The following is an 11,483-nucleotide window of genomic DNA, read 5'->3' on the forward strand; positions in this document are numbered from 1 at the left end:
GTCTTTAATCGGATAATCATAAAAATTATAATCGAGTATAATAGAAATTATATAGAGTATATTGAACAATCAAGATAGAATTTGTCTATCTCTTTAAGAGATATATCTTCTGTATCCATCGATAAGTGAAACTGAGAAATGTATGGTTGTACTCAAATGAATTAATAGTATGATCAATATCATTTGGTTTCATCAGTCTACTTAGATATCGAGAAATCATAAGTTTTAACATAATAAGTTTGACATTGACCATAACTTATGTTCAAAATAGATATCGTGTGACAAATGGATTAATAAATATTTTATTTATTAGGTTTTATCGGACTATCGATCCTCATATTAATTGGGTAGTCATAATGTATTGTTAGAGGCCGCTTACGATTTATGGGTTTTGTGGGACTGAGCCTATTGCCAATTAATGTGAGCCTATTGGATCACACACAAAAAAACGTCATTGATGTGTTATGTCATATTAATGGGCTAAAAGTCCATTAGTATAATTAATAATAATAAAGATATTATTATTATTAATATTAATTATTTATTATTATAAGATAATAATATTTAAAATATCTGCAGTCTATCTGGAATTCATTTTTCTTTTTTTTTTTTAAAAAAGGACTTATCACATAGATATTTGAATAGTTGGTTATGAACACAACTTTTTTATGAAAAGAAGTGTGAAAAAAACAAAAAGACTGAAAAACGAATAAAACCTCTTTTGCGAATTGCGGGAGTAAGGTTTTTGGAGTGATCGTCACATAACTTATCCATCCGTTGAGAGAGCTAATACTCTAGACGGAAAACGTTCATGTGGATACTATTGAGAGTGTTCGTTTCAGAAGTAGCACCATTAGTCAAAAACTGTATCTTCTCGTTGAGTCTAATAAGTTAGTATTTTATCATTCCTTTCGAAATAAACGAAGCACTCGAATGCTGTAAGGGAAACAAATATATATTTTTTTTGCTGTTTTAGATTGCAGTAATCTCTAGATTTTCTAACAGTTTCTCCTCTGTATATTTCAAATTCCTAATTGTAATCTGTCTTCAAGGAAGAACCTATACAACATTGGGTCATATTCTTTCAAAGCTCCTAATATTCTGAGCTGAGTACACAATCCCTCACTAGAATTAAAAATCCATAGCCTGAAATTGGATACCTAGGCCAACCCTAAATATATTAAAACACACCCCATTAATCAAATAAACATATTAAAACACACCCATTAATCAAATAAACAAGAGAAATTATAAGAAATTGAAGAGCAGATTAAACTGACATCATGGGCGGATGGAAAAGCATCCGTGATATGCTGCACTTCTTGCCAATGCCACAGTACAGACTTCAATTGCTGTGGCAACTGGTAAAAGCATTTTGGAGATAATATAAAAAATAAAATAAAATAAAAAAAAATTTAACAAATGAAAAAAAATAACTAAAATCTATTTATATAAATATTATAAAGCTTATCTTTGAAGTAAGTTAACACAGTATTGAGAAGTGTACATCTTAACTCATTTGAAAGAATAGAGATGTATATGGTTAGCTTGAGTTGAGGAGAAATAGTAATGGAGAGGTGGATGCCCTGTTTACGAGTAAAAAGAGGCATTTAATATTTCCACAGAAAATTCAATCAAAATAGATTTAATTAAAATAAATTTATCAATTTATACTTAGATAATTAAAACAAACGTGTTTAGATGGTAAAATTGTAAAATAAAAAAATTGCAGACAACAACAATATTATTGTCTTATACAATTTGTCGTATTTTAAACACTAAAATTTTAATGCAGGAACTAATTTATTAATAATAAAAATATTAAAAATATCAAAGACTAAATAATAAATTTGAAACAGCATAACTTTTAAACCTATTTGGAAGTTTGGTCCAAAATGATTAATCTAAATTATTTAATAGTTTCTTGTTAATTATTATATACAATTCGAAATTATCATATTCTGCCAATGTGGGACTCTCCATGTATGCAAGTGAATCGAATATAATTGTTAAATCAGGACTAAATCCTTGGATATTGTGGTTTACTAGTATCTCGGACAGCTCTACCTTGTCTCGCACGGGTAGCTGTTTCCTCACAGATCCACTAGTTCCTCACAATTTGTTTGATCGAGTGTGGCTCTGATACCAATTGAAAGACCCAAACTGATTCAAATAATTTTTGGACCCACTTTTCACTTAATCTAAAATAGTTAACTCAAGTTATTTAATAGTTTCGTGCTAATTATTATATACAATTCAAAATTGCCGTGTTCCGCAGATGTGAGACGCATTCCGCATTCAAGCAAGCAGCTGATCGTTACACTCGGTCCCGCTAAATTTGCGACGTCTTCATCGCAACTGAATGAAATATAAAACCTTTAGGAATTATGGTTTGCTAATATCTCGAGCGGCTCAACCTCGTCTCACACGGATAGTCCTTTTCTTACAGGCCTACTAGCTCTGCACAATTTGTCTGATTCAGAATGGCTCTAATATCAATTGAAAGAGTCCGACTCAAACTGTTCCCACTTAGTTTAAAATGATTAATTCAAATTATTTAATAATTTACAATTCGAAATTGTTGTAGGACGCATCCCGCATCAAGCAGCGGACCATTATAAAATCTCCATAAACAATAAAAATTATCACATCAAGCAGCGAACCGTTATAAAATCTCGATAAATAATAAAAATTATAAAATAAAGAGAGTATATTATTATATATGATAAAATATTAAATTTTTTAATAAAAATTTTAATATATTATCAAACACTATTAAAATAATAATTTCATAACTAACACTAAATTACCGTTCTCTAAACATGCAATGTAGTAGCGTCCATCAGCATAAATTATTAGGTTAGGTAGTTCTTTTATAAAATTTAATTTTAATTTTTTAACGAAAAAAATAACTAAATAGATTTTAGGTGTTAAAATTTTTTTTAATTAACATTAATTTAAATAGAAAAAGTAATCTAATTAGCCAATGAAATAAAAATGTAGCTAATGATGTATTAGTTTTTTTTAATTAAATAAGTGCCTTGTATAGAAGGCTAGCATATGTTCTCAATCATTCATGAAAAGCAAGCTATAAAAGAAGATTAATTAATTTTTTAATTAGTATTAATTCAAATGATAAACCAATAATTAAGGTCAGAATAACTTAGCTTCCCCTTTTATTATAAATTGTAATGTTTTGATTTCAATCCTCACATTTGCAATACTTATATTTCTTCATTGATTTTGGAAGCTGTTCAGAAACGTGAGAGGTACGTTCATAATCCACTGCCCTTCCTCTTATTGGATTATTTTTAATTAATACCTTCTCCGTATTATAATTTTTATTTATTTTTTAATTATTTTAAAATTATTATTTGCATTTTTTTCATTATAATAATATATAAACAGATTATTATAACATTATAATAACATTTCATAATTCATAATATTAAATTATTATGTAACAAACAATTTTTTTGAAAAGAATTACAGGATAATATATAGTTAGTAATGAGATAATGATGTGGATAATATATTTATTAGAAAAATAATTTATACATATTAATAAATAAAAAATTAACCTTTACCAGTATCTATTGTAAAGAAGTGAAAAAGATAATTCACATCTACACACACACAAAAAAAAAGGTCGTTTCTGTGTTAAATTAAATTAAATATATATTCCACTTGCTCTTTGGATAAATTATTTAATATTTTATTTTAAAATATATTTAATTTTTATAATTTTTATTTTAAAATTTCGATACTATAATATCAATTTTCTTAATATAATTTTAAACTATATATATTAAAAGGGTTTAAATTTTTATTAGAATTTAAAATAATTATCTCATTTAAATTCTACAGAATGAATATTGGCTACAATTTTAATAAGTTTGTATATTACTAAAGTAGATAACTTTAAAAAATAACCTAGTTATATACTTATATTTTAATTTCAAGTTGAAATTATTTTGGAAAGATTGTATATTTTATGAATAAAAAGAATTATACTCTTAATAAGAATAATATATTACTATAACACTTGGTTATTAGAGCAATTTTTTTAATTTAAAAAATCTAACTTATTTAACAAATATTTTAAAAAATAGGTGTATTTTGGTTTAAAAAAAATTTAACTTTATGAGTTTTAATTTTGAATCAAAAAATTTTAATCTTTAAATTTGTTATAATTATAGCACATTTTAAATTAATTTTGACCATATTTAAATTAGTTCGCATGATATCCCATATGTCATTATTTTTACTATATAAATAATTTGAATTAAATTTTGATTAAGATTTTAAACTTTTAATTACTTAAAATTCTCAATTAAAATTTTTATTTAATCATGAGAGAATTATATAATTTAAGAATTTCATGTAATTAAGAGTTTAAGATTTTAATTAAAGTTTAATTCCAGATATAATTTAAGAATTTCATGTAATTAAGAGTTTAAGATTTTAATTAAAGTTTAATTCCAGTTAATTAAATTATTTATGTGGTAAAAATAATTACATCATATAAATTAATTTAAATTTGATTAAAATTAATTTAGAAGTTGTTGTAATTATACTAAATTTAAAAATTAAAATTTTTAATTTAAAATTAAAAATTTAGATTATAAATATGAAAATTCATAAAATTAGAGTGTTTTTATACCAATATACCTAAACAATATTATACATTCACTTGATCCAATTCCATCATGATTCAATGTATGTATGTGTATGGTTATACTAGGGAAAAAAAAAAAAACCTCCAGCCTAAATGATTAATTTAATTTAATTAATATAACTCTAATTAGCACAAATATTTTCAAAACTTTTATCTTGATATACTAAATGATTTAAATGTTGCATTCATATTCTTAGCCATTTTCAGTCTGATAGTAGGCGTATCTGAATAAATCTCAGATCTTCAATCCCTATTTTATATAAAAAAAATATTCAAATATCAAAATTGAGAATATTTTAAGATAGTTTTTTCTAATAAGCATATCTAAAATCAATTATCTTCTATATTAAAATTTATTTTTTTAAATCATTTTCATACATAATTTATTTTAATAGCTAAAAATATATATAATTTATTTAATATAATAATAATGATGACGACTATAATATATTTTTATAATTATAATTTATGAGAATAAGACTTTATATGTTAAGTGTTAAAAAACAGAAAAAAAAATACATATTAATTACTACTAATAATAATATTAATCAATTATATTAAATATACATATGTTAATTTTACTAACAAAAAACGGGGACATATTTATTATTAGGAATAAAAAGTCACACATTCTTTAAAAAAGTTTTAAAAATTATAATAAGATAGAGGCAAATTTGATAATAGAACATATCTAGTGGAGTGTCACTTGTTATTATTAGATAAACTTATTTTATAATAATTTTATTACATTTATATAATTATAAGATCATACTAATTCATTGTCCAATATAAGAGACATGAGAAATTCAAAACTCAAGATGAAGAGTCAAGCATGATTTTACCTTTCGTGGATGTTCACATCACTTGTTTAATTTTTATATCTAGTTAAGTTCAGAGACATGGATGTTGTGACTTGTATCACTGGAAAAATTGGAGAACTCTTGGTTGAGCCAATCGGAGACAGATTGGCCATTTTATTCACTATACAAGTAACACTGTGAAACTCCAGGAGCAAGTTAAAATACTTGAAGGAGTGAGGGATGACGTGCAGGTATCTGTTGATGCAGCAAAGAGGAATGGTGAGGTGATCAGAAAAGAGGTTCAGAATTGGACATCAATGGTTGATGGGATTCTATCAGAGGCTAACAAACTTCTTGGAAAGGCTTCCAAAGTAAGGTTTCATAATTTGGCTTCACGCTATCAGCTAAGCAGGAAAGCAGAAGAGAAAACAATGGAAATTGAAAAACAGAAAAATGAAGGCAAGTTTGATAGAGTTTCCAATCCTGCACCTCCGCCACCATTATTGTTTCCATCTCAAGAAGATATTGTGATTTTCGAAAGCAGAGAACGACAAGTAGAGGAGATTATGAAGGCCTTGAAGGACAACAAAACCAACTTCATTGGGATATACGGAATGGGAGGGGTGGGTAAAACTACCCTGGTGAAACAAGTTGTTAAAAGGGCTCAACAAGACAGGCTGTTTCCTACTATTGCAATGGTTGTGGTGTCACAAACCATTGATGTGAAAAAGATTCAAGACCAGATAGCAGAGAGTTTGGGTTTGAAATTAGATGAGGTTAACGAACAAAATCGAGTAAGCCGGTTGCTGGCTAGATTGAAGGAAGAGAACAAAGTGCTCATTATCTTGGATGATATTTGGGCTAGACTCGATCTTGCAACTGTGGGCATTCCACTTGGCCATGATCATGCAGGTTGCAAAATCATTGTCACAACACGTCGTAAACAGGTGTGTGACACTATGGTCGACACAGGGAGTGAGACTGCAAAGGTCATCCCTATTAATATTTTATCTGAAAAAGAATCATAGGTCTTGCTTAAAAAGAATGCAGGCGCTGAGATTGAGTCTCTGACTTTGAATTCTTTTGCAAAAGATATTCTCAGAGAATGTGGAGGCTTGCCTATAGCACTTGTAACAGTGGGAAGGGCAATGAGAGGCAAAGATCCTGATGAATGGCAAGAGGCAGTTAGAGAGCTAAGGAAATCACAGCCAGAAACCATTGAAGGGATGGATGAAGATGTGTACAGATGTCTTCAGTTCAGCTATACTTACCTGAAAGATAAGAAAGCCAAGAAAGTTTTCAAGTTATGTTGTTTATTTCCTGAGGATTTTAACATCCGTATAGAAGACCTGGTAAGATATGGGTTTGGATTGAAAATATTTGAAGATATGAGAATGGAGGATGCTAGACGAAGTGCTCATTCCATCATAAAAAATCTCAAAGATTCTTGTTTATTATTGGGAAGTGATGAGGAAGGCTGCGTAAAAATGCATGATGTCGTGCGTGATGTTGCCTTATCAATGGCATCAGATTATTTTGTTAGAGATGGTGTCAAAAAGTTGGAGGATTGGCCAGATATGGAAGAGATGAAGCGTTATACTGGCATCTCAATAATGCAAAATCAGGTTTCTCAATTTCCCGATGCTTGGGATAGCCCAAATCTCAAGATATTATTGATGGATACTGAAAAAAGTCGTTCTAGTTCACATCCTTTTTGGGAGAAGGCGATGGACATGCGAGCAACGGTCTTAACAGGGATGAAAGCCCTTCAAGTTTTTCATCGGAGAGATAGTAGTAGGAAAAGTTATATAGCACTATCTTTTCGGTTCTTGGAACTAGAATTTAGTCAATTAACCAATCTTCGGACGTTGATGCTTCAGTATTATAAGACTGTTGACACCACTCCAATTGGGAAGCTGAAGATGCTTGAAATTCTCAGCTTGAAGAATTGTGAGTTCCTAAAGCCATTCAATACAATAGGGAAGTTGACTAATCCAAGGTTACTGGATGTGGAATTTTCTTCTCTTCATGTCGTCTCTTCTTCCATATTTCCAATCAATGCTATGTCTACTCTGTCCCGATTAGAAGAACTGTACTTCCTTTCTTTTGATATGTTAAGACCCACAAAGTACACATTTCTCCTTTTTCCATTCCTTCATAATTTTCGATCCTTCGATGACTTGAACATAACAGTTTTGAAAACCCTTTCTCGCTTGACCACCCTTACAACTCACATTCAAACCATTCCCGAAGGCTTTACGTTCCCAGATTTGAAGGTTTTCAAAATTCATTGGGGAAGCCGGATATGCATTAGAGGAAAAGAAAAGCTGATTAATGCATTTTTATCTGAAGTTGAAGGATTTAATTATTTGGGTCTTTGTGGTGAATTCGGGGGCGGGAGTAATATCACAATTTCATCACTAGTTTGTATGAAGCCATTAATGCCAAGAACAAATTTTCTGTATTTAGATTCACTTGAGGAGTTAAAGAATATCAATCCTTGCTTATTATTAGGTGGTTTAGATGCTTTGAAGATACTAGTGATTGTCAATTGTCCTAGTTTCGCTTACTTGATCAACGCCCAAGAGTTTCTTGGAAGGTATGCTTTGTTGCCGGAACTGGAAGGACTGTGTTTTGAGGATTTGGACACCTTCAAAGCATTATGCAATGGTGAACTACCTCCTGGAACTTCCTTGTCCATGAGGAAGCTCAAATACTTGGCCTTTTTTAGATGTCCAGAATTGTTGAATATTTTCACTTTACCCAATCCACAGCAAGAATTCGAGCAACTCCCAGTTCTTGAAGAGAAAGGAATGAAGAACATATCGAAGGGCCCCACTGAGTTGTTGCATCTGCCCAAGCTACAAATCGTATGCATTAATGGGTGCCAGAAATTAAAAGTTATATTTCCTGCTTCTATTGCTCAAGGACTAGAGCAGCTGAAAGAACTTGAATTAGAAGATTGTGATCAATTAGAAGCAATTGTTGCAGAAAGGGAAGAAGAGGAAAGGAGGATTGACAAAGTGGTGTTCTCTCAATTAATAAGGATTAGGTTGTACAAGCTTTACAATCTTAAAGCTTTTTGCATGGATAACTTACCTTTGAAATGGCCATCCTTAAAAGAGTTATCTGTGGACGCTTGCCCTAAAATGAAGACATTTGCTGCTTCTGATGGAAACCAGATCACACCGAAATTGAAGGAGATCAAAATAAATATCAATTACATAAAGCTTGATGGAACAAACTTAAACATAATTATGAAATATCACAACAAAGAGGAGGTACGTATCGTTTTAGCATTTTAATTGTGTTTAAACCTATAACACAGTGTTTGACCTTCCATGTTGTTTGTATTTGTGATTCATGGAGTTGCAGATCCAAGCGATGAACAACTGAAGATGTGTCCAATGTTAGAAGGCAAGACAAATACAAAAGAGGTATACTGATTGAAAATGACTAAGCTTTTTTTGCATTAGACTTCACTACAATTCTAAAGAATTTCTATTCTTATAATTTTTTTTTTATTTCAGGTGCAAAGTTTTTTATCCTTACATCATTGCAGCAAGGAGGTGGCAAATGGCAGCATGGAATACTTTATATTCATAAAATGTTCTTAGGCATTATTTATTACTTGTGATGTCAATATTATTTTCATAAGTTTAGCGTATCATATTTAGTACCATTAAATATAAATTGACTGATAAATATGTTACGTTTTTTATTATTATTTATGGATTTCAAATATAAAAATACAAAGACTACAATAATAAATTTTAGTCTCTATGGTTTTTATTTCTGTTTTCATTCACAGATTTTATAGACCTCTAATTTTATACTATGTGTATTCACATCACAATTTTCATACATTTGAAGTTAATTTTAGAAATTCTAAAAAGATATTTTTATACCATAAAAAATAAATTAAATTAAATAGTAAAATAATAAATAAAATTAAATAATAAAAATAATAATAATTGAAAAAAATAATTAAAAAAATGAAAATTGAAATTAGAGTAAAATGACATTTTCCCTTCCTTTTAGGCTTTCCCATGGATTTTAACTTCCAATTAGATCTTAAAAATAAGTGGGTTATACTTGAAAAGGAAAGAGGTGGTAGAATGGGCTACTCACCTTAGCCAATTCGGCCCATCCAAAGAAATAACGTGTGAATTTTGCAACTTTAGCTTTTAGGGAGACCCTTGGGTGGTTTAATTATGGAACATTTTAATTAAAAATCAGCTCAAAAAGTCCATATAACAGCCGATCACATTAAGAAGAGGAGAGAATTTACCTTTTTTTAATTTTTTATTTATCTTCCACCTACCTGTTTAAGTATCTTTTGCACTCTTAAAACTCTAACAACCCATCTTCTTCTCTCAATTAATCTTGGCAGCTCCCTTAATTCCCTAACTCTCAAATTCTCTTAATTTTCTCTGCATAATTTACAAGAAACCCTTTATCTCCACATCAAAAGCAAGACATGAGTTTACCTCTACCCGAAAATGGAAAAAAACTTTCTCGATTTTCAGGCTAAAGGCCTTTTATATGTGGCTGGAGAATCTATCTTCGGCGGCCGAATCTTAAGTTTCGGCAGTCGAACCTTTAAAACCTTTTCAAAAGATCTAAATTCATTTTATGAAAATCTTATTTTTTACCCTTTTAAAAATTTTAGCATCGAGATTTCAAAGTGTCGATGGGGATTCCGTCGAAAAGTGAAAATTCTAACATCTAAGTTTAGCCGGATATTACATGTGTGGTCAAGCTGCCTCATTGCCCTCTTCATATTAATTTAGTGGATTAGAGTGGTCTAGACTGGAATCATCAGCAAGTGCATCACCTTTTTCCTTTGTATTATGATAGGGATATTCTCTCTATTCCACTGACTCCTATAAGCACTTCAAATTCCTTAGTTTGACACTTTGAACAGAATGGACATTATATTGTTAAATCATGCTACATGTATCTTACCCAACAATTCTCTACCTAGGCTTCTATCACGCTCCCTTCCTCTTCGACTATCCTTTTAAAGTCAATTTGACAAAAGACGTGGCCTCTTCAAGTTCAGGCTAAACTTAAAGTTTTTATTTAGTATTTACTTCATAATGCAGTTCCTATAATGCATAATTTAGTTTTACGTGGCATTCAAACTTCTCCTATCTGTCCATTTTGTTTTACACATGTTGAAATGCTGAACCAAGCTCTTCTTTTTTATCCCCATGCTAGAGCTATCTTATTTTTGAGCCCTTATACCTATAAATCTATGCTTGTCGATTTTTCGAGTTTTCCTGTCTAGTGGAGCATTCTCTGGGATCAATTTAGGACAGAGCCAGATTGTGATGCTATTTTGCAGCTTTGTTCTCTTACTTTGTAGCATATATGGAAGGCATAGAATAAGAAAATTTTTGAATCTATACTTCTAGATCCTTTAACTACTTCATCTCGCATTAATCTTAATATTCTGGAGCTTAGACAGTGTAAAGACCCGAAATCGGACCTCTACCGGCACTAGGATCCAGATCGACTTAAGGTCGTCGGGACCCATAGCAAGCCTAACATACATCCTGTATACCTGTTACAATCCCATACATGACCATACATTTACATAAAAATTTTTAAACTTTCCATCAACCATGCTTGGTCTGTGCATGCACCATAAACATAAACATAAAACCCCTACTAGAGCCCTCATCAAATGCTCTAGTGGGTCAACATAACATATGCCAAGCTGGTTTCATAACTCATAAAAATACTATTAAAACATTTAAGATAATGTACAAAAAGGGGATTAACCATAAACTAAGGCCAAGCACAACTCTATCCTCAAATCATTACATTACATTACAACATCTTACATTACATTATCTTTCATGTCCACACTAACTATTACATAGACATAACACCTTTACTCTTGCTGACCTCCTGGTCTATCCAAAGCCTGCAAACCTGGGGGTTAAGGGAAATGGATGAGCTACTAGAGCCCAGTGAGCAGAATAGTGAAATATTAT

General features: G+C 30.2%; 2 protein-coding genes across 2 annotated transcripts; both read left to right on the forward strand.

The window, feature by feature from the left end:
• Positions 1–5,577: 5,577 nt before the first annotated feature.
• Positions 5,578–6,506, forward strand: LOC110603566 (putative disease resistance protein At5g05400). Its single transcript, XM_043952046.1, has 2 exons — positions 5,578–5,622; positions 5,688–6,506. Exons 1-2 carry the CDS (start codon positions 5,578–5,580, stop codon positions 6,504–6,506), a joined length of 864 nt encoding a protein of 287 aa, XP_043807981.1.
• Positions 6,507–6,601: 95 nt separating this feature from the next.
• LOC110603565 (disease resistance protein At4g27190) lies at positions 6,602–9,261 on the forward strand. The gene is made up of 3 exons (XM_021741322.2): positions 6,602–8,759; positions 8,854–8,915; positions 9,009–9,261. Exons 1-2 carry the CDS (start codon positions 6,627–6,629, stop codon positions 8,872–8,874), a joined length of 2,154 nt encoding a protein of 717 aa, XP_021597014.1. The 5' UTR covers positions 6,602–6,626; the 3' UTR covers positions 8,875–8,915; positions 9,009–9,261.
• The last annotated feature ends 2,222 nt before the right edge of the window (positions 9,262–11,483 follow it).

The sequence above is a fragment of the Manihot esculenta genome, chromosome 16, assembly GCF_001659605.2.
Source record: "Manihot esculenta cultivar AM560-2 chromosome 16, M.esculenta_v8, whole genome shotgun sequence".
NCBI classification, from domain to species: Eukaryota; Viridiplantae; Streptophyta; class Magnoliopsida; order Malpighiales; family Euphorbiaceae; genus Manihot; species Manihot esculenta.